Below are 25661 nucleotides of genomic sequence, written 5' to 3' on the forward strand. Positions count from 1 at the left end.
ATCCTATTAATAAGAAAATACATATTATTTGATCAAAACTATGAATCAATATTTAATAAATATTAATATTATATTTAATTTTGAAATAAAAACTAGTGTGTTACAAATGTCAATTGTAAGTGAGGTACATTAGGACATGAATGAAGATGTTAGAGGAGAGGCTTAGGCCTTTCTTTATATTGTTGTTTTGATTGATCTTACTTTAACAAGATTGTGACATCGAAAAGTGTGTATTTTAGCTATAATTTTATGTGTCCAATTTGATCCAAAACTTTATTTGTCAAACTAAGGAATTTCATCTTTGACACTTAGAGATCTCTTTGAGTATGACCACCAAAGTAGAATTTTAATAATCACAGGAAGCATCAAATCCAAATCATAAGAAATGCAAATTTAAATTGAATACTAGACTATTTTTTGTCGACCCACAATGACATTAAATTAAATCTTAAAATTAAAGTGGAATCTTATGAACTAATATTACAATATGATATTTGAAAGTTTTTGGAGAATTAGAATCACAATTCTATATTTTAATTTAATGAGATTATTATAATTATGACATTTAAAAATCCTTGTAGAATTGAAATCATATAATTCTAAAATCTAATTTCATAACCACCACCACCTCCACACACTATTTATTGTTGTTATTATTAACAACTATTATTACTATTACTATGAGTTGTCTTTGCTTTTTTCATGCACTCAATCACCTTTTACTATTATAACTATCAATTTTCCTTATTATTATTATTATTATTATCTTAATATTATTTTATAATATTATAATTAATTTTATTAGTAACACATAAGTACAACACTATTATAACACAATAACACTCTAATAATACTATAATTACAGTAGTTATTTTATGATATTATTATTTTAAAATATATTAATATATTTTATAATATTATTATGGCTTAAATATCTTTTTGGTCTCTATAATATGCCTCTTTTTTATTTTTAGTTCCTGAATTTTTTTTTCTTAACTGTTAGTCCTTGTTATATTTTTTATTATGCTTTTGCTCCTCACCATTAAAGTTCACCTTTAATAGATGAGGTGTCCATTAATTTGAGAAGTCAACATGTATTTTACCTTGTCATGTCATTTAATATTGTCCATGCCATTTAATTTATTAAAAAAAAATAAATATTGTAATAAGAGTTACACATTTGGCCAGGCAAACTTTGAAGCTGCATTTCGATTGAGACGCGTTCTTGAAACTAACCCTAAATATCCCTACACATCCTAACACCTTAACCCTCTTTCTTTCAATAGTTAAAGTTATTCTTCTCAAAACGAGAGACCAGCAACGCCACATTATCTCCTCACTTGCAACTTATATGATGTCATACACAAGAAGACGATGAACTTCCTTTACAAGCCAACCTAAATGATGTGTGATGTGTTCATAGAACGAGCCATCTTTGCAAGCCAACCTAACTGTTGCTTTCTATGCGTGCTATGTTCTATTCAGTTTCAATGCACAAATCTTGTCCTACCAAACAATTTTTTCTATGCGTATTGTGTTTTTCACGAGGTTACATTACCCATCTTTAAATTTAATTTAAAGCTGGACGATGTATTGTAATAGTAATACTATTTTAATAAATTAAATGACACAAACAATATTAAATGAGGTGGCAAGATGAAATACACATTGATGTGTCATCTATATTAACAGTGAATATTTAATGACGAGGACCAAAAGCAAAATAAAAAATATAACAAAGGACTAAAAGTTAAGCAAAAAATTTTGGGGATGGAAAACAAAAAAGAGATATATTATAAGGACCAAAAAGATATTTAAACCTATTATTATTTTATTAATTACCCTAAACTCACTTACCAATTATCATGTAATTTATACCTAGACACATGCCACACGCACTCTTGCCATTCAACTTCCTCACTTTTTGGTAAGTTTTGAGTCACTGTTCACTTCATTATAGTCTAACGATTAGACTAAATAATAAAAAAATTCTACTATTTATTTTCACTTAATATATGATTTGTAGATTAATATTCAAGTTGAGAAATGAATGCATGAAGACTACTTGAATAATATTTGAAACTTAGATAATTTTTATTATGTTTGAGGGACTACCTTAATTTTAAATGTTGAAATACATTAATTTCAAATAATAGACTATGTTTAACTTCTATAATTTCATATTTTTTAGATTAATTTTTTTATTTACGCTTGAAATTTATTTACACTTATTTAATAATAAGCTTTAATTAAATTTTGAAATAAAATAATGCATTTTAATGTTTTTTAAAAAAATATATCAACCATTTTTTTTTTTAAGAAAATCAATTAAACTGATTCAGACCAATTCATTGTTAATTGATTTGGTTTGGATCACAAATTCTTTTATAGTAAATTCAATCCAAACTAAACTAATCAAAATTTATTAAATCAAACTTTATTAGTTTACTTCAAATCTAAATCAAATCCATCTATAAAAACTTACTTCTAAGATATTATGAGCAATTCATGTACTCACGAAGTTGGGAGTATAACAATGAAATCCAAGTTAAAAAAATTGTTTCTCATTTGAATAGTTCGGCATTAGCAATTCTACGGTTTGGAAACAATGAGATAGCATCTTCCAAAAAACTTTGTGCTACACATATACCATAAAATTAGAAAGCCAATTACATGGGTCTTGAAAAATTAAATTGGCTTCAGTGATATGCTAATAACATCACAAAATCAGCATTTTCTAGATTGTTTGAAGTGCAAGTTGATCACGTAATGGGTGAGAAATTATTAGGTACTCATGTATTACATGTCCCTAATTTTTATATAATATATAACTAAATATTATTAATTATTTGTCGTAAATTAAAAAACTTAGATACATATTTTTTATTAATTAACTGATATCATGACACTACTAGAAATATAGTATTTTCCTACAAATTTTTATGCAAAAAAATATTTGCATGAAATTGCTACGAAAATTTCTACCAAAAAAGAATTTTCAAGAAATTATTACGAGTATTTTTGTGACTTTGAGTTCGTAGAAAATTCTTACAAAATTTTCTACCAAAATTATTAATTTTATGAATTTTTTGCCAATAAAAATTTCTAGAAAAAATCGCAGGAATTTCCTTCAAATTTTATTTAGAATATAAATTTGCAAGAAATGTTAAATTTTTTAGTAATGTCAAAATATGTTTTCTGTAATTTTTCTTATAAATTAAATTAGCAGGAAAATATATTTAATTTAATTTATTTATTTATAGTTTTTTTATTAATTTAAAAACAAAAAATTAAAATTCAACTAATTACCTATTGCACCCACAAGAAACCCACACACATCGTGTTGTGTACAATATGAAACACGAGAAATCCTCCGCACCATACCCACTGCTTATGAGACGCACTGTATCCACCGCTTAGAGAAACATGAGAAATCCACCGCACCGCACTGCATAGAAATCCACCGCGTAGAGAAACTCATTCCTCCGTCACCTCTTAAGATCGTTCCTCCGTCACCTCTTAGATCGCATCGCACCAGTGACTTGCTCAAGTAAATATAATGACTTTTCTTTTGATTTTGCGGTGATTTATTTACTCTTTTCGTGCTTCTTCGTTGTAATTTGTGATTTATCTTATTTCGAATTCTATGTATCTTCATAGGTTAAAGAAGAAGACAAACTCTCCTTTTGTTTTGTCTCTCGTTTTCCTAATTCTTCTCTCTACTAGGGTTTATATATATGTTTCCTTTTACCAAGATTTTGGTTGTTCTACTCTGTGTAGTGTAATTGATTTTTTACTTTACTAATTTTCAGGTCAAGGAATGTTTTGAATGAGCATGCAATTGATAATCCAAAGGAGATTGATTCTACAATTAATGAGTAGTATTTCTCTCATGCAGTTTCTCATTCTCTTTTTTCTTTTTCTTTTTTTCGAAATCATTCTACAGTTGAAAAATTGTGTGCGCTCTATAAAGGTACATGTACTGCAGTTTGCTTATGTGCATGTATGTTCGATTGTCATATTTGTGGTTTATAGATTAAGCCTCTAGTGGAACCAACGAAGCATATTATAAAAGAGACTAGAATAAAGTACTCTTGGCATGATTTTGTCTCTAAAAGTAAGCACTAGTGTGATTGTATTTTGGCATTGTTAATGGAAGATTTTTCTCCTCTTTTATAGATTTTGCATGTTTATTCACTTCTATGACATCGATTTCAGCTTTCCAATCTGTAAACAGTGACACATAATGTTTGATTACTAGTTTCCTATAGCTGAATAATAAATGCAATTATTTTTGAGGTTGTTTCAAAATAATGTTTCAACAGATATTACTTGTAATTGGGGAAGCTTTTTCCATACCATTTTTGAATTTTCATTTCCCTGCATGTGCTGCCCTAAATAATCTCATCTATATTGTCATAGAATTATGTATGTCTCCTCCAATATTTAAAGTTGGTGATTTAACATGTTTATCACTAGTTATGTTCAGACACTCAAATTCTGAAAAGGTTGGAATATACAGGCTTCCGTTTAGGATTCTTTGCTCCAACTATATTGCATAATTTGCATTAACAGAGTCTTGATTATTTAGTTGAAAATAGAGGACCTGTTGGACTTTAGTACCACAAATTTCTTTCTGACTAAGTAACTTATGGGGCAGATATGTATTTGTGTTGAAATATATTCCCAACTGAGGGAGGTTTGATAACTTGGTGATTCAATCCATCCAAACAAACCAAAATATAGAAGTCTAGTTAAAATAAGTTTGAGAGTGAATATAGAATAGCTTTTAGGTGATGTGTAAAAACACAATGGTGTTCTAGTTTATAATTTTTACCTTCAATTTAACTATTCTATAAAATTATTTAGTCTATTAAGTGATAACATTTTTAAGAGATATTTATGGGTTAAAGTTTTTTTTAGACATTTTTCTTAATTTTTCAATTTTATATTAAATTAAATTTAATATTTTTAAAATTATCAAATAGTAAAATATAATATTATGTCAAAATATAAATTATTTATTGTAAATATAAATTATCCCTATAGAGAATATATAATGACTTATAAATGAAGCCTTTTGTGCACATGGGATTTTAACTTGAACAATTTTGAAGATGGAGTTTTATCATCTGCTTTTATGGTTGGACTTCTGGTGGCTTCTCCAATATTTGCCTCTCTAGCTAAGAGGTAAAAAACTGTTTGAGTTACAATTAGTTGAAACCTATTCTTATGGCTACACTTTATTTAATTTTTATCCTTTAAGTTGAAGCCATATGCGTATTCCTGTTTGGTGAGTGTTTCTCTTTTACTAGTTGGATACTTCTCTTTGGATAGATTGATATGTAGCCTGATTATTGACTCTCCTGCTTAGGAAATCACAGAGTCTTTTTTACATATACACTAGTTCTCAAAAGTATAAAAAAAATGTGGATCTATGATGGTTAATTAACTGAATGTCAGATATCAGATAGTGATAAAACAATTTATCACCCCCCATGTATTTGCACTTGTAATTGGCTTATTGTCTTCCAATCTTGAATTTTCTTGTGTTTTTTCTTTACATTTTTACTTAAAGTTTTGGGCAAAAATTCTAGTTCCCGCAAAAAGTATGATTCTGGAAACCAGGGTTATGATTTTTCTCAAGGAAAACGAAGTAGGAATGCACAAGCCGAAGAAGAATTTTATGGACTAGGTAAAGATTAATAATCATCTGCAATCTTGTTTGAATATGTCTACTAAACTTAACTTTTTGCATATGTTCTTCATTTTTATTATTGCTGTTACACATCCACAATTTTTTTCTTTTTAATTTCTTTTACTTTTTAGATTCAACATGTTTATGTAGTACTCAAAGATAATGTTCTAATTATCTAAGTTTATAATGCAGTACCATGAAGTGCCTTGTGATAGTTTGGATGTTTAGATGCTTTTAATTATCTGTTAGAGGTATGTTTCCCTCCTTAACTTCCAAATTATAGTCCTGCTTCTAATTTATTCTCTTGTATTTTATTTTCTTTTAATTCTTATTATTAGATATAAATATTCAATATATATTTTAAAATGAGTCATTTTTAACCCCAGATGAAGTAAATGTTCATATTCTTAGAAAAGGAACTATTCACAGTCATATCTAATGACTCCATGATGAACCTGTTAAAAAAAACTAAATTATTAACTAAATTATAACTGAACTGCACTAATCATTGACAAGGAAACATTTAGTAGCTTTAATGACACATTTAGGATTTGTTGGCTCTTCTTCTCATCCACCTCCATCACTGGAACGTAGCTATGGAAATGTTGACAATGATGATGATGATGAAGATAGTGATGAGGAGGGTGATATTTGAAAAAGGTGTATTACCTCATATTCTATTTAGTTTCTTGTCCTAACATATTTGATTTGTGTCTTGAATGCAATAGATTAAATCTTTAGTATTTATTTTTTTTCCAACTGTGAGTGTTATTTAATTTAGTGGTTTTTTATGATGACATTGTTATAATGATGTTAAATGAGATCTTGACCTTTTATGTTTATAAATCAGGAACTAACATGGACTGGAATTAGACTGGAAGAGTTTCAGCCATCTTGCTTTGAGAAGGTTATTGTCATTGCTCATTTTTTTTTTTTGCTTAGTTTTTATTATGATGATAATAGGTTTAAACTTAAAGAGTTCAGGAAAGTTTTGATTATGATGACACACATTATCAAGTACATCATCAATGTTTTACATTCTATGATATGGGTATTGAGTTTATATCTGCTTTTCTTTTTAAATAACTTTTATTCTGGATGAGTCAATCATGCCAAATGCAATACTTGTTCCTGCACGCACTTTTCTTTTTTGTCGTTGGAACCTTTTTTTGGGGCTCAGGTGACTTAAATTCATTTGCAAGTTACTTGTCGGTGAACTGTTCAATAAAATACACTCGAAGCCAAGGTGGAGCTCATAATCTTGGCTTGTTTATTCAATGAACCCAAGTTTAACTTTTCAGATTTTTGGTTCAGTCCTTGATTTAGGTCTCAAGTCATCCGACTTATTCAATTATAAGCAAACCGTTCAAGTAGCTAAAAGTGGCCACTGGCTACCCTAAGTTAAGTGAAGTATGAACGACTCAAATGAACTGCACACGAGCAGTATATTTATTTTTTCGACAAAAAAAAAAGAGAGTAGTATAATACTGTTTGCGAGCTGATTTGATTTTTAACTGACACTGGTACATACATAACGATAAAAGGAAAGAGTAGATATTCTTTTTAGTAAATATAAAGAATGAGGTTAATAGTGAAAGTTATAAGAATTGTGAACTTGCAAGCATCATAATACTAAAAAAAATTATAAAAAATTACCTGCGATTTTTCCTAGGAAATTTACTTGCGAATTTGAAATTTTGCAGAAAATTTACCTAAAAAATTTTAATTTTGCAGAAAATTTACTTGGGAAATTTTAATTTTGCAAGAAATTTACTTGCAAATTTTAATTTTCGTGGAAAATTTCTTGCAAAAATTTTGTGGATTTTAAAATTTGTAGAATATTTTTTGCAAATTTTTTAAGAATTTTTTTTCCACAAGAAAGTTTGCTGCCATTTTTTTTTTCAAGAAAGTTTTCTATAGATTTTTTTTATAGAAAAAATCATAAGAATTTTTTTTGCGAATTTTGAAATTGGCAAGAAATAATTATCCACGAAAGTATTAGCTGCGAAAATAAATTTGTAGAAAAATTCACAAAAAACTTATTTCCTACAAATTTTAATGAAAAATTCCTAGGAAAATACTTGATGATATATTTTTATATGTTCTTGTATTATTTCACGATATATTGTTATACTTGGTTAAATTTAATATGAACGCGTGTATTAGTTAACGTGGTGTTTATTTAATTTAACTCAGTGACGGATATATGACCTTCAGTTAATGGGGTAATTTATTTTAGAAAATAAAATTAATTATCATTGTTATTATATATGAAAAAGAATAAAATATTAGATGAACTACAATGTCTAATTGAATAGAGCACAAAGTGCCCATCAAACTGAAAATAAAACAAAAGGGAAGAAAAATGTTAGTGGTTGAATGAAAAAATTGAACAACGGAATGACAAATTAAAGTTAGTGGTTCAAGTAAATAGAAGGGGAAAAATTTCTCAAAGTTAGGGGTGTATTTGAATACAACTCAACCTCGTCTGTGGTCTCGAGTTTTAAGAAAAACTTGTCGTCTTGGAGAGCATCGACATTGTCCATGGCAGGAAGGATTTGCTTGATAAATTCGGTGCTGACCTTATACATTATGTCATTCTATAGAATGCCCAAGATGGTGACCAAGCAACTGACAACTATTTAGTGCAACTTCCTATGGGGTGGTAAGCTAGATGAGAAGAAAATGGCATGGGTATCTTAGGAGAAAATTTGTCGACCTAAGAAGGAAGGGGGTCTGGGAATTAAGACGCTGGATGCTTTTAATGAGGCGCTATTAGCTAAGTGGCGCTGGGGACTTTTTTAGCAACCAGAGTCAACGTGGGGCAGAATTTATTATCTAAGTACGGTGATAGCATCATGCACAATACTCGTCTAAGAGGAAGCTCAAATTCTATGTGGCGGGGTGATGTATTGAAGGCTTCGGGTGAGGACACCAGTGACTCTTAGTTTATGAATTCATTGTCATGGAGGTTGGGGGTGGGTGACCGAATCCGGTTCTGGTTCGATGCATGGGCGGAGGTAGAGCCTCTAGCGAATAGATTCTCAAGGATTTTCTTGAATTCACTGCAAAAGTCAAATATGGTGGCGGATATGGGTCATTGGAGTAGGGGAAGTTGGCAATGGAGATTTCAGTGAAGAAGAGCTTGGTTCACTTGGGAATTAAACGATGTGCAACAGTTCATGAATCTAGTGGAGGTAGGGGTACAAAGAGAGGGTGTACAAGACTCAAGGCTTTGGACACTGGATAGCTCGGGATGCTTCTCAGTAAGATCAAGGTATCGGGCTTTGATGGATCGTGGCTCCTCATCACAGTTGCCAAATGTTGTTGCTATAGCTTGGGACATAAAAGTTCCACCTAAAGTTAAATGCTTCATTTGGAGGTTATTTATGGGTGCTTTGCCTACAAAGGAAAACTTGTTGAGGAGAAATGTGATAAACTCGAGAGATCAAGCAACCTGCCCCTTCTGTAATGTGGATATCGAGTCAGCAGAACACATATTGTTATATTGCAGCAACACTGACCCAATCTAGAAAAAATGGTTGTTGTGACTAGATAGCTCGACTCCTCTATCTAGTTCATTTGAAGGCAACTTCTTTGCTCATCCAAGTATACTATTGTCTAAAAAGAGGGTTGGTCAATGACATGTTATATGGACTGCAATATTATGGTGCACCTGGAGAGCTAGGAACAAATGTGTGTTTGAAGGGGCGCACCTCGACGGGAACTGCTTACTACAGCAAACTGTGTTATACTCATGGTCTTGGCTTACCTGTTTAAATAATTCATTCAACTATTCATTCAGTCAATGGGAAACTAATCCTGAACTTTGTATCATTTCCTAAGATCTTTGGTGGTGGGGTTTTGGGGAGTCTTTATAGTAGTCTAGTATGCAAATAGTAAATTTTGGACCTCTTAATTGGAGGGTAACTTGTAATTTAAATTAGGCCCAACTTCATTTTGTCCTCCGCATACAAACCTGTATTCGAGTTTGGTATCTCTTGTACCATTTCATTATATAAATTATTTCTTTGTTGTTCAAAAAAAAAAAACCTCGTCTGCTACATTTTAACTAATAATTTTAAGTTTAAATTCTCACTAAACAACAACTTAAATGTTGAGAAAAAGAATTTTATTGTACATAATAATCTTATCTTACTAAAAAAAATTATGTCACATAGTGCTTGATTTAAAACACACGTTTCAACACCTTATACTCTATTACATTTTTTTCTTATGTGTAACTATAATTAGTTTTAGAAAAGAAAAGAAAAAAGTAATCCCACCCTTTACATGATCTTTTTTTGAAAAAAAAATATTAAATTAAGGATATTTACAAACCATAATTACTTTTAGACATAACATTTTTAAACCAATTAGCTAAGCACAAAAATTATGGTTGACGTGTCTTATTTAGTTAATAGATTTGTAGTTAGCCGCTTCAATTAATACATGTTTGAATTTAATAAATAATTTTGAGTTTCAACTGTCTAGTAAAAAAATAGTTAAGGAAAATACTAAATTTTAAGAAGAGTCTTAAGCACGAAAAATATACTATTCATTTTGATTGACTAACTTTTTATCTAATCGTCATTTGATTTCAATCAAACACAGTTAATTAATTATTCGCTACTCAATTAAAACAATTACACACGCCTTTTTGTACAATTCGTGTAAATCGTTTTTGTACTGAAATTCACCATATTCGTAGTTCTAACCGTTTCATATAAGATTTTTTTCTATTTGTTTTTTCATAAAATTAAAAACAAACTAACAAATGCCCATACACTACAACAAAATTGTCATATAGTGACATATACTCTATAGTGACACTATACATATTACTAAAATTTACTTTTACTCATACAATAACTACAATATATATTAGTATATTATTAAAAAGTGTAGGTATAGACTATAGTGACATACAAAATATGTTGTTAAATCTCATCCAAAATCAACACTAAAATTGTGCGTAACTATATTCAAATAGACATATACTTACATAGACATTTTTTTATGTCACTATATATAACATTTCTAGTAGTGATATACGAACAGCAATAAAAATTTGACATCGTTGATGAGTATAAACCTGGCGTGATGTGAAAGAATCATTTTCATACAAAAACGACAATACCTAGTTTCATTGTTCTGGCACTTGTTGAGATAGATTCCGAATGAAAAACACTTGTAGGACAATGCACGTGTAATCAAGAGAGAGAAGGAGTGTGTACAAGACTTTGAATAGACTCCCTTAAGAGGAAGGGGAAGGAATATTAATAATAATAATAATTTTCAAGAAACATTCCATTCAGAATTTAATTGCAAAACACACACCTCCTTGCTGTTGACCAAACCACCACGCACTCTTCTTCTAAATCACACCCTCTTTCCCACACTCTCTTAGGTCACATGGCTTAGAATTTGTGCTACACCAACTAGAAAGATCGAGCTAGCTAACAAGAAGGTAAGGCCAAAATCACCAAGGTGGTTTCAAACCCAATTTTCAAATTATCAATAAAAGGGGTATGGAAGGAGAGAGAGGTGTCAATCCCAATTATGAGCTCCAAGTTTCATTCACGAACACCCCTCAAGCCATCCATGAAATGGGTTTTGTTCAATTCGAAGAAAACCAGGTTCTTAGCTTCTTGGCACCTTCTGCTCAATCCCAATCTTCTCAGCTCTCTCAATCTCTAAACCCTGGCAACGGCAACACAGGTGTTGCTGTTGCTACCACAACTGTCACTACTAGCACCGCCGTCACTTCTTCAACAACAATTGGTTTCAGCCATAATGACCTTGTATCAAGATCATCTTGGAATAATGAACAGGTGAATATTTTGATATATTTAGATTCGAAGTTTGATGATATTATTGTAATTTCTATGAAAAAAAAATATTATTTATTTATATACTATGATCTACATCCTTATAGTAATGATCAATTTTATTTTTCATGGTGTATTTATTTAATTTGTTTTTGTTTTTATGTCCTTTTCAATTTTAGGGTATTCTTTTGATCTCTTTTATTTGTGAAGATTTTGCTTATATGGATGGTAACATGAACTTTCAGGTGCGAACACTGGATCCCAAAGCTGTCAATGATGAAAATTGCACCGGAAATACTAGTGATGGCAACAACACATGGTATATGCTTCTTGCGACCACAACTTTGTTCTGATTTCAATCACTCTCTCTCTCTCTCTCTCTGCATGCACGTAAATATTTAATTTAGATACCCAAGAAGATATTCTTTAGGTTTCTGCGAAGAATCTGAAGGTCTCAAGTCTCTACCATATGTGGAAGTGACTGCTTCTTTTTTCTTTCTGAGCTGCTTTCGTACTCTGAGTTATTATAACCTCTCTCTCTCTCTCTCTCGGGTTATGAGGAGGAACAAGAACTTGGTACTCAAAAAGTCTTGATACTCATTGATACTCGAATCCACTAGTCTATCACTGGCTTCACATATTCTTCAAACAGATCATCACCTTCTCTCTCTTTTTCTTTATTTTTATTTTCATTTTTACTTTATTATATCACCTCCTAGGATTTTCGTTATAAGTAGAAATTATGTTAACAACAACAAAGTTTGAATACAAGATCTGTCGATACTATTTCAATTGTGATGACTATTAACTTTGTAGTTTAAGGTTAATTAATCATGCTTTGGTGTAATTAAGAAAAAAGCTGTTTAATTTCGAGGATTAATGAGTAACATGTATGTACTTATGAAACTATATCAATAAATTGAAATTATGTTGCTATGATGGTAGGTGGAGAAGTGGAGGCTCAGAGAAGAACAAAGTGAAAGTGAGGAGGAAGCTGAGAGAGCCACGGTTTTGTTTCCAAACAAGAAGTGATGTCGATGTGCTTGATGATGGTTACAAATGGAGGAAGTACGGTCAGAAAGTTGTGAAGAATAGCCTTCACCCAAGGTAATAATATATAATCCTAATTCAAAACCTTAATCCCTTAATTGCTTTCTTCATTATATATAGTTTTCTCAGTTTTGCAAGCTCTTTGATATAAGGTAAAAAAAACTAAGTGAACTATGTTCTCTATTTTGCTGTGTGGTGCACGATACTGAAGTTTAAACTCAAACAAAAACTTATGCATATTAATTACCCAAATCTTTATTAGATTTTAGTGGCTAACGTACTAGGTGATGAATTATATATTTTTGGTTAATGTATATACGTGAGTATATCACTTTACAAGTTAATTTTGAGGGAAGTATGTATATATGATTATGATTATATGAGCAAAGTTTATTTATCCTATAATTATGTCTTTTATTATAAGGTTCTTTTAGTTTAATAAATGTTTTAAATTCAAATTTTAAATATATAACTATATTAAATATTGAAAAGTTTTCTTTGGTTGGAATAAGATTGTTTTCCATAATAATAAATAAGGGATACATGTTATCTCTAAATATTTATATAATTATTGTTTTTTCCTCGTATTTTAGCTTTTAAAAGTATCTTTGTCAAATGCAAATATTAAATCTATCATCTATGATTGAGTACACTGGCTACATCATAGGCATTATACCCGGAGAAATGAAGGTAAGATGTCTTTTTTTGGAAAAATACATGTGTCGGTGTTCGAACAACCAAATGAATCTCAATTCATAGGTGAACAAAGTGTAGTTATCCTATATTTTGTTTCAAACATTAATTAAAGAGTAAAAACAGTAGCGAGAGAGAGAGAGAATCTTCAGATAAAACTGAAGGAATATGATTCAAGATGTTTACTTTCAATAGACTTCTGAGTAGGGAAGATTGATGGTGCAGACTGAAACATAGGCTTTTTTCTTCAGGTGAATAAAAATATTAGTTTATTGGGATGTAAAAAGAAAAAGATATATTGGTGAGAATATTTAGTGGATTATTATTATTAGAGTTTTGACAATAGAGCACACTATAGGGTCCCCTCTGTTCCCAAACCATCCAATGGTCATGGTATTTATCTGACCAACCTCTTCCACCCATATTCATCCATCACTAAAAGCCTTCACTTGTACCTAAAGCTTTTCATTCTACCTCATTAAAATTTACCTAATTTTTCCAATACCATTTGTCATGGCTAAAATGTGAAAGAAAAAAAAATATCTTCTGCTACTTTTTTCCTCTTTTTCATCAAATGTGCCTTCTTTATTGTCATGTTATAATGGTTTCTTTCACAATATTCATTATTTTCCATTTTTTTCTAACAGTACAAAATATTTACATACAATTATATATGAAAAAAATATTATTATAAATATAATATATATAGATATAAATCTATTTGACATGTAATTATATATAATTTTAGTGTTAATTTTAAATAAAATTATATATATATTATGTATCACTATAGTTTATATCTATATTTTTTAATAATATATAAAATATTTTATATTTATAGTGTAAGTAAAAATAATTCTTAATGATATAATATATCATAAGATGAGTGTCATTACATGATTTTTTTTTTATATACTATTTTCATAATGTTAATAGTCGTATTACAATTTACTATCACTCTTTGTTACCTCCCTACACATGAGTGTATTCATTTTATCACTCCCTTATCATCAGTGTTGTAGTAGGACATATATAGTTAGAAAAATCAAATATTAAGGTACATGCCCCTTTAGCCTACAATAATTGACAAAGAAACCCTTGTTATGATGATAAATTTTTAGTCAAAAGACATACATTATTGCATTATTTAATTATTTTTAAAATAGAGAAAACTTTTACTTGGCCGTAATTAAAAACATTATTATCACTATTTTAATTTTCAAGAGATGTTTGTTATTATCATATAGAGTAGCTTGTTTTATCTTTCAAAATTGGTGAGGGCCTAAACCCACTTTCATGTAGCAACTTGCTTTAGTAATTAAATGGAGCATTGGATCATGTGTATATATAGTGGGTCCAACATGTATCTAAACACACTAATGATATGTATAGATAAGAGGAAAGATAAAAATATTAATAATAATGTCTTTTCTATTTAGTTGAAAAAAATTATTAAAAACATAATTTAAAAATATATTTTTCTTTAATTCTAATTTCAATTTTTTCTCTCCTCATTTTCTGTCCTCCTAAAATTGGAGGTAATAGTACCCATGATCATAAATACAAAAGAGTTATTTGGTTAAACAAAAGATACAAAGGAGTTATAAAAAAATATATATTCACCCTCTTATGGTAGTTTAGTTTCCAATAAAGATTAATATGATACTGTAAATAAAGTTTTTGATATTCTTTAGGTATATAACACGGGTATATTTTGTGAAATATAGAATAATATATATATATATATATATATATATATATATATATATATATATATATATATATATATATTAAGCGTAGATCAATAACAAAGATAATTCTTTTTTTCTTTCAACAATTTTAAATCTTTAAGAATATGGTATGAAGACAAAAATCTTTAAAAAGCTATAACAACGACTCATATACTTGAGGGGTTAATTTCAATCTAAAAATCTTTAAAATACCTTATTTCTGGTGAAAATATTTTATAAAAAAAACTTGAAATAGCATATTAATCTTTGAAGATTTACCCAAAAAAAAAGTCATTACTTTGAAAAATCAAGTGGAGAATTTACTCTTCAAAATAAACTAAACACTCATATTATAGGCACAATTGAAGTTGTTCTCTAGTCAAAATTATAGTTTCACTTCAGTAATATTCAATTATATTTAATACAGTAATATTCAATTATATTTAATACATATATTGATGTGAAACTCTAATTTTGATTGAAAATGAACACAAACAATACTTATGATATTATATGTAAATTTTGTCCTTAAATAAGATCAGTGAATTAAATGAAACCCATGTAAAGAGATTCAAAGTTTGACAGATATTGTTTAGACATTAAAAGAATTATGCATTCATTTTATGATACGTTTGCAAGAGGGACATTATTTTTAATTGAAAATCAACAAAATATTAAAATAAAATAAAAATCTTTTTGTTAAGTGCCCTCACTACTTAATAATGATCATTGAACACTTCTCTGTCCATCCTTTTTATGTGAGGATCTAAAGAGTTCGACCTCCTCAAGGTCAACATGGATGACATAAGTATATAGAGTTATCAAATCTAAACAAATTAAAATTTCGGGTAATCGTGAAGAGATATATATTTTGCTGAAAATTTTCTAATTAGGAATCAAAGCTAATGCTGCCAATGCCATTTTCTAAAGTCTCTTAGAATGGGCTGATGCATAATTTCTTGTGCATCACACTTCTAGAATATTATTACATCCTTAATGAAACTCTCTTATTAAAGAACGACCCTTTAATTAATTAGCAATAGATTTTCCTTTTTTTTTACATAGTTAATACTATTGTATTCAAGAGACAAAACTGGAAAGAAAATGGGGTAGAAAACTCTAGTCCCTTTAAAGTATAAGAGTTTCATATATATATATATATATATATATATATATATATATATATATATATATATATATATATATATATAATTACATCACTAACTAATCTGAAATCATTATATACTTTTAAAAAATATTATTGTAAGAGACAATAACTTTATTATGCATGAAAATCTGTGATTGAGCAACAATGAATAGAATATTTTCTCATAATGATAAGCACTCTGTTTGAATGAAAAATAACAAAATAAAAACAGAAAATATATTTTTTTAAATAATGCATTAAAATATTAAAAGAGGCATGTCAAGATTTTTCATATGCAATTAATACATATAATGTTAAGTTGTCTAACTAGATGTGCTTGTTTTTATCATATATTTTTTGGTGGCATGCTTGTTTTTATCATTTTCTATAGTAAAGAGATGAAACTCAAATTAAATTACAAGGTACCATGCCGAGTTGTAAAACAGTTAATCGTATTAAATTCTTAAATAAATGTTATACGGTTATTAAATTAGTTAAAAAAAACCAAAAATTACTACAATTACACTTATTTTTTGGAAATCAAAATGGTTGATGCCTGCCTATACCCAATAAAATGAAATTTTTTTAAATATGGGTTATTAATTAATGTAGATAAGAGCTACATCAGCCAATCAAACCATTTAAATTAAAAGTCTAACTTATTGAGTTTTTCTGTATATAATTTCTTCGCTGAATTATACATTAAAATCGGAGAAATTGTGCTTTCAAATTTTTGAAAAAATAAATTTAATTAACCTTTAATATCGTGATATTTACAGGAACCAAAATCCATTCAACGCATGTAATTCAATAGCCAAATTACAGTAAACTACCTAAGCAAACACAAACACGACATATAAGTTATTTGATTATATATTCATGATCTTCAACAAACTTTTGAAGATAATGACGTAAAAAAAATGACAATTAGTTAATCAAATTTTAGCACTCTTTACAATATGATAGGAAACATGATAAATAAAACAAATACTACCACTTGATGAAAACCAAAGTTACTTAGACTGAAGGGAACTAATAATTTAGTGAATGAAAAAACATGGTGGCAACCAATGAATCACTAGACCCAAAACATATATTATATATGTATACGTTAATGTTGCGTGCATGGAAGAAAGTTCTATAGTTTTACTGGATATGTATACTAAGCAAAGCAAAAATGGTTAAAGTGGTTAAAGTGCTGGTAAATTTAATTTGCTTCAGTTGCAGACAATGATTACAAAATTGTACTTTAAGGTATGTACTTAGAAGTGGAATTAGCTAGGAAAATGAGAAAGTTATTATGGAATGGTCACTTCAGGAACTTAGGAACTTAGGAACATTAACGGGCCATGTGTTTGAAAAGTAAAAAAAATGACAATGGGACTTGTCTGAATCTAACAAGTGTAGTCGAACAACCGAAAATTTCATGAAAAGATGCAGTACCAAACTTTTGGGTTAAACAAAAAAAATATAAAATGCCATTTTGGATTTCAAGTATAAACAGTTGTGTTATTTTATTCTTTAAATTTTAATTGAATAATTTTAATTTTTAAAATATTATATTTGTGTAATTTTAATTAACTATCATAATTATACAAATTTTTATTTATTTAATATTAATAATTTTAGTAATAATAAATATATATTATTTAATACTTGGATGAAAAATATAATATATATAATTTAACTAGATAAAAGTTATGTAATTACATAGTTAAAAGACTAAAATTATATAATTGTGATATTTGAGGAATTCAAATTATTCGGTTAAAATCTTAAAGAATCAAAAGCGAACGATTATAATACATAGAAGAATAAAAATACAATTAAGAAAAAGCCTATATTTGGAACTAATTAGTAAGAAATATAGATAAAGTAAGGTAAGCTAGTATCTCGTGAAAAGGAATACTTATCTGATTATGTTCATAACTAAAATAAAAGCATATTTAAATTTTGTTTTATGTCTATTAATTTACATAACATATGGTCAATACACATTACATAATTTTAGGAGCTTAGGTTAGACGGTTTTTGTTTTTTTTCACAAAGGTTGAACATGCTATACAAGGAGAAAATAGCAAAGAGAACTTCACAACAATTCGCAAGTCAATCACACAGTTCAATTTGACATTACATATGAACTTAAAATCTTCAAACATTATATTTATGAGTCTTTTTATCATTTATAGGTTACTCAGTATATACATTCAAGAATTATTTAAAAATAACACTACTAAACTCAAGTTTTAAGTCCACCAACAATATAAATATTTGTTAATATGCTTATAAGTTGTACGTCTCATTTAATAAACTTTTCACATGATTTAATAACAAGAGTCACAAAAATTTATTTTTCAACCATAATAAAAATATTAAAAATGGAAAAAATGTTTCTCTATCATTTCTCCTTGAATATTTATATGTTATGGTGATCCAAATTGACATGTCATGAATTTTGTGATATGAGCAGAAGTTACTACCGCTGCACCCATAACAACTGTAGGGTGAAGAAAAGAGTTGAACGACTCTCAGAAGATTGTCGTATGGTGATAACTACCTATGAAGGCAGACACAATCACTCTCCTTGCGATGACTCGAATTCATCGGAACATGAATGTTTCACCTCGTTTTGAACAATTAATGTCGTTTCAATAATTATTCTGTATTAATAATTAATTAGTTGTGACAATTTTTCATCTAAGATATTGTCGTCTACTTATATTGTTAGTCAGCTCAGTTACTCTTTCATGGATGAACTCATTTGTATGTTGTCTATAAAATTTTCAAAATAGAAAAATTAAAAGCCCTTCATGTATATATTTATTTATTATTATAACATATGTATTTCTCCAATGCTTTCCCGTACATATGTGCCTGAAATTTAAGATTTTTAATTTCTTCACAAAGCACGTGCAAATATTTTATTTTTTCTATGAACAATGTCTATGTAATATTTTAAAATTGACAATTGAAAATTAATTTTTGTGGAATCTGATTTATATTGGTTAAATATTATTTTAACATTATGAGAATTCATTCTAAGAACATTAAGTTGATCCTCGTATCCCAAAGATGAAAATAAAACTTAGATACAATTCCTTATTTGTTGTTGGTGTTCTTCTTCCATTAGAGTTAGGTTTTGCCTCAGTATTTTGTACTTACATTAAGTTATTACCAAATATTGAAGAAAAAATTAACATAGGTCGATTATGTTTCAGTTAGTTAGACTTAGTTGTTAAACATTTTGTTAGTTGTTTTTCTTTTTTTTATGTTGATCACACTACTACAAGATGTATTATTTACATCTGTTCTGGAAGGTAATCTACATCGATTATAAAATTGATATGGAATAGAGTGACTTAGAAATACAAATACTTCTACATCGATTTTGAAATCGATGTAAATTTGTGCATAATTTACATCAGTTTTGCTGACAACCGAAGTAGATTTGCGTACAAATCTACATCAGTTATATAAGTAAAACTGATGTAGATTTTACCACAATTCTACATCGGTTATACCAACAACCGATGTAGATGTGTACACAAATCTACATCGGTTCTACTGAAAACTGATGTAGATTGCATTTAAAAAAAAAGCTTCATTTATTTTTTTAAATTCTTTTTGGTTACCTGTATAAACATATATATATATATATCTCAAACAGAAATTGTATGATGCACTATTCTACTCAATTGTGTTGCGATACTACATAAAAGGTGATTATTTATTTCTAGAATATATTTAAGAAATAGAAATCTTTCCTCCGCTCTCATCGGTCTAAAAAGATTCTCAAACATGTCTTTACGGATTTATCTACCCAATCACCACACAAAACAGTGGCATAATTTTGGGATATCAAAATTGTAGTGATTCATAAAATCCACTTGGCTACAAGCAAGAAATCTTTTTCTCCTCTAGCAGACAAAAACAATCAAGAGAGACAAGCTATTACATTATTCAGCAGTCATGAATTCCTAACTATCAGAGTCCGAGGTTTACTCTAAGCAATTCTATGTACTGAACCCAAGTACGTTAATTATCTCTATTTCGTTTCCAACCCATGTTCCTTAAATTAGCATGTATAGTTAGATACATAGTAATTTCAACAGGATGAAATATGAACAACTGAATCTTCTTCACTGATGAATTAATAACCAAAACATGATAAACCAAGCTTTAACTACTTAGTTTATTTAATTTTCAGATAAGAAAATAAACTAAAAAATAAAGGCAGAAAATTGTTTTTGAGATATATTGTAAACAATCCTAATTAAACTAAAAATCATGCTCTATTTCTAAATTTTTCTAAAAAGAAGGTTGCCCATTGACTTCGAATGTCTTCCAATTTGGTTTCCGGCAATGGTGCAACATCATCAAAAAGCTGTAACATAAAATATAATATATTAGTTACATAAAAATCATGTAAATAAATTAATTAATGATAGTAAAAATAAAAGAATTACATTACCTCAATCCAATCATTTGTTACTTCCCCTTCAATTATGTCTAACATCTAATTCATCACATAATATCCACATTCGTAACCTCCTTGTTGTCGATTACTCTAAAATGAAAATTAGATTGAGTTGTATAAGTAATTTTTAATTTAAGCTAATAAAAAAATATTTTAGGCATATTGAGGTTACAAATCAATTACCATGGGATAAATCCAATCTAGGTTCTTTGGTTGTGTTGTAGATCTACCTCCCATGACATTAAAGACAACCATAACACTAAAGAAAATAAATGAATGTAAGTTACATGGTTAAAATTTATAACAGAGAGCATAAAATAAATACCTGTTACAAACTAAATTTTACCTTTTAATTAAATTTTTGATTTGAACATTTGGCTTACGATGGAAAGAACAAAACCAAACAGCAACATTCTGTGACACCCTCTACCCCATTATTAATATACAACAAATGTAACAATAAAATATTTCTTTTCTTCTTTTTGGGTAAATAAAATCTTTCATAGTTGACAAATATTTCAAATATAACAAGGTAGAAGATTCACATTCGTAACTCATAAATCATAACTCCAGTGTAAAAACTATAAAAGAAAAGAAGTTAAGATTTTCAATACAATTTAGTGTAAAACAAGAAATCATATATATACAAATAATAATAAAGGAAATATAAATTAACTCCAGTAAAGGTGGCAGTGCCTCCTGGTTAGGAATTAATTTATACTCCCAAATCATATAATAAAAATATAACAAAAATGTACATCTTGGTCTTTTATCAAGAACGTTCAAATTACAATTCTTAACATATATTTTCCTTGAATTATACATGTTATCTACGTTATCTCTTCGTTAGAAATTACAAAAGAAGAGAAACTAAAGTTATTAAAACAATAACATATTAAACTAAAATAACTATGCCCCGATGTCACATCCTATCAGAGCATGCCCAATTGAAGCCTTTAAGCCTCATCACCAACATCCTCATGATGCTGATCACCTGCAACATAATTTAAACACATACAAAAGCAACAAGGGAGTGAGAAACATCTCACTCAGTTTCAGGTGCAGAAATAAAGGTTAGATAGCACCCACACACACACAACAAATATAAGTCACTTATAAACAATACACATACATCATCATCAATATCACATATATATTCATTTATCATGCAATGATGTCATGATCTTGACTTATAAATGCATGCATGTGGCGCCATAAGGAAGGTTCACATATCATCACTGGTGACCCTAAGACACACCTGGTTACATCACTGGTGACCCTAAGGTACACCTGGTTACATCACTGGTGACCCAAAGGTACACCTGGTTAGCAAGTTACATCGCTGGTGACCCAAAGGTACACCTCGTTAGCAAGTTACATCACTGGTGACCATAAGGTACACCTCGTTAGCAAATTACATCACCGGTGACCCTAAGGTACACCTCGTTAGCAAGTTACATCACTGGTTGTAACAGCCCAATTTTCAATGGGCCGTAGGCCCAATTCGTTGCCCAGAACGGGCCGTTTTAAAAGTGAAACGGGCCGTTCTGGAATAAGTCAAAGGCCCAAAATTTGAGAAGCAGAACGGGCCGTTCTGGAGGGAGAACGGGCCGTTCCGGTTTGGAGAACGGGCCATTCCAGAGGGAGAACAGGCCAGAGGGAGAACAGGCCGTTCTAGTTTGGAGAACGGGCCGTTCTGGAAGTAGAACTGGCCGTTCTGCTGGGTTTGAGAACGGGCCATTCTGGTTTGGGAACGGGCCGTTCCAGTTGAAAAATTTACGTAGGTTTAAAGGGCCCAGAACGGGCCGTTCCGATTTTGGAACGGGCCATAGTGGTAGGTGGGCGAAAAATCCTATAAATAGGCCTCAAATCCTCTCATTTCTACACACCTCTCATTCTCACTCTTTCTTCTCTTCTGTTCTCTCTTTCGTTCCTCTTCTTCTCTCTGAAGATCAAGGGGAACTCAGAGGATGAGGTTCTGCTCCAGTCTTAGTTCCGATCCTTATTTAAGGAAAAAGAGGAGGTTCTGCCCGAGTTCCTATGTATCCAGGTACGGGAGAAAAAGAGATTATTTATATGTGGAGTTACATGAGGAAATTTGGTAGAAGAAGAACCCTTAAGATTATGAGCAATTTTATAATTATTTCTGTTTGAAAAATTATTGGCATTATTTGATTCTATATGAATTTAGGAGTACGAATATATGATTTATTTGTAAAAATAATGCTCTGGGAGAGAGAACGAAATTATAGAAAAGTGCATGTAGGCTAGGTTTTGGAAAAGTTGAATTATTTCTGTTTGAGGAATTAATTATACCATTAGATTCAGTATGTGTTGAGGATTATAAATATGCTAATAATTTGTAAGAATGATGATCTGGGAGAGAGAACGAAATTGTAGAAAAGTGCCTGTGAGATAAGTTTTAATTAAGGGTTTTACTGTTTATGCTGAATTTATATTAAATTGATAATTCCATTGTTTATAATATTAATTTATGAATGTTTTTATTGTATTGATTGATAAGAATGAATGATCTTGATGTGAATTACTTGAGGGGTGTGTAAACCCTTATTTTGTTGGGCTTATCTGTTGTGTATGTGAGGTGGAATTGTGTACGTGATGTGAATTTGAATTATGAGATGAGATGTTGTATGAATGTGATTATGATTGTGATTATGGTGCCTCACATCAGTGACTAGGGATGGCACGGCCCCTGGGTAAGTGGTGCTACAGGGAGGGCGTGACCCTAGCATGGTGTGGGATGAGTAAGACAGTTAACACACACCACTTATGTCGATTATGGCAGCCCTGGCATAGGGTTAATTGCAAGAGACTGTATGGATTGTAATTTGATTGTGGTTCCTCACACTAAAGGATCAAGGATGATACGAACCCTGGTAGTTGATGTTTCAGGGACGAGCGTACTCCCGGATGATTAGGGATGATACGAACCCTGGGTAGGTGATGCTTCAGGGACGAGCGTACTCCTTAATGACTAGGGATGGCACGGCCCCTGGGTAAGTGATGCTACAGGGAGGGCGTGACCCTGGTTTGGTGTGGGAGGCAATTAACCTGTATCACTTGTGTCAGATGTGGCGAGGTCTTGGCATAGTGTTAATTGTAAGATTGACATGAATTATGAATATGGAAATGATGTTGTAAATTGTATAATTGGTGTGGATTATGATGGATTGAGATATGTATGTGAAATGAGATATGTTAAATGTGAATTGGGATGTGAAGATGATGAATGATTGATATATATATATATATGTATATATATATATATATATATTTTATTAAATAATGAATTATGATGAGATTATATTGTGATGTGTTTGTATGTACTTTGCATATAGATATTTTCTTTTCTCACCGTATAAACTGTGGATATTTTAGGTGAAGAAGATCCGGCTACGAGTGGCATCTAGAATGCCAACAGTTAAATTATGAGAATGCTCTGATAATGTGACATCGGGGCAGAGGATTTCTAGGACAAAATATTTATATGGATTTGGTATTGTAAATAATGTGTTTAAAATTGTAAACTCTTAAATTTTACCTTTCAAGTTTTATTTTTCAGTCATTTTCTTATATTGAAAAAAGAACAGTTTCGAAGTTTTATGTGAACCCTTTTACGAACCCTTTGAAAGTTTATTCTTCTTAATTAAATTATATTATATATGTGTTGGGGTAGTAAGGGTGTCACACTGGTGACCCCAAGGTACACCTCGTTAGCAAGTTACATCACTGGTGACCCTGAGGTACACCTCGTTAGCAAGTTACATCACTGGTGTGCGACCTCAGCGGCACACCTGGAATAATATATGCATATGATGCATGTCATACATTCATTATTTCATTAACTCAACATTTAACTTGTTACATAATTTCATTTAGTACATCATGTCCTCATTTGTTATAGTCTCATAATCATATTTGTCTCAATAGTTCATTCTTAGGTCTCATGTCATTTGTCCATATTTCACATGGTCATGTCATCAATACTCCTCATAAGGTCCGCATAGGTATTCACAGAGAGCATTCTTTTTCATATTAAAACTCATTTATTATTAACATTAATTCCATATTCATTTATTACTTCAACAAAGAACAAAGTAGAATAAATAGAAAATCGGACAGAACAACGACACCTTCAACAAAAACAAAGTAGAGTAAATAGAAAATCAAACAGAACAACGGCACCTTCAACAAAGAACAAAGTAAAATAAATAAAAAATCGGACAGAACAACGACACCTTCAACAAAGAATAAAGTAGAATAAATAGAAAATCGGACAGAACAACAGCACCTTCAACAAAAACAAAGTAGAGTAAATAGAAAATTAAACAGAACAACGGCAAAGGATTGGGGGCCAATCCGACAAACAACTATCCAACAATTATTCCCACACCCCTGAGCGAGGTTCTCACTCCCCCCTTACCTGGATAAGCAAGAGCTGGAACTTGGGCAGGACCTCCTCCTCTGGATCCCCTCTTTTTCTTTCCCCCCTCTCTCTTTCTTTCTTTCTCTCTCTCTCTCTCTCTTCTCTTTCTCTCTCTAGGATTTCACTTTCCTACTCTGTATAAAATTTTCACCCCCAACCCCTATTTATAGGCAATCTGACGCACCCGGAATGGCCCGTACTGATTTCGGAACGGCCCGTTCCGGAACCTTCAAACGTGGGCAAACTTCTCAACTGGAACGACCCGTTCCAAACCGGAACGGCCCGTTCCCAGACTCAGCAGAACGGCCCGTTCTGTTTCTAGAACGGCCCGTTCTCCAAACCAGAACGGCCCGTTCTCCAATTGGAACGGCCCATTCTCCCTCCAGAACGGCCCGTTCCAGGCCCGTTCTGGAACTTTGAAAAACAGCAGATTCTCTCTTTTGGAACGGCTCGTTCTGCATTTGGAACGGCCCGTTCCGATACCCAGAAATACCTTTATTCCTTTATCAAAATTACGAAAATGCCATCAATAATTACGAAAATGTCATTAATAAAAAAAGCTGGGTGTTACACATTCTTTGTAGGATA

The 25661-nt window shown here is 30.3% G+C and overlaps 1 protein-coding gene and 1 long non-coding RNA gene across 2 annotated transcripts; both read left to right on the plus strand.

The window, feature by feature from the left end:
- Positions 1-2825: 2825 nt before the first annotated feature.
- Positions 2826-6754, plus strand: LOC114915020 (uncharacterized). The gene is made up of 4 exons (XR_014432351.1): positions 2826-3550; positions 3813-5695; positions 5891-5949; positions 6549-6754. It is a non-coding gene; the product is annotated as an uncharacterized LOC114915020 (long non-coding RNA).
- Positions 6755-10908: 4154 nt separating this feature from the next.
- LOC109818960 (putative WRKY transcription factor 12) lies at positions 10909-18964 on the plus strand. Its single transcript, XM_020384518.3, has 4 exons — positions 10909-11532; positions 11775-11848; positions 12475-12636; positions 18620-18964. Exons 1-4 carry the CDS (start codon positions 11230-11232, stop codon positions 18780-18782), a joined length of 702 nt encoding a protein of 233 aa, XP_020240107.1. The 5' UTR covers positions 10909-11229; the 3' UTR covers positions 18783-18964.
- The last annotated feature ends 6697 nt before the right edge of the window (positions 18965-25661 follow it).

This window comes from Cajanus cajan, chromosome 3 (assembly GCF_000230855.2).
Source record: "Cajanus cajan strain Asha chromosome 3, NIPB_CcT2T_4, whole genome shotgun sequence".
NCBI lineage: Eukaryota > Viridiplantae > Streptophyta > Magnoliopsida > Fabales > Fabaceae > Cajanus > Cajanus cajan.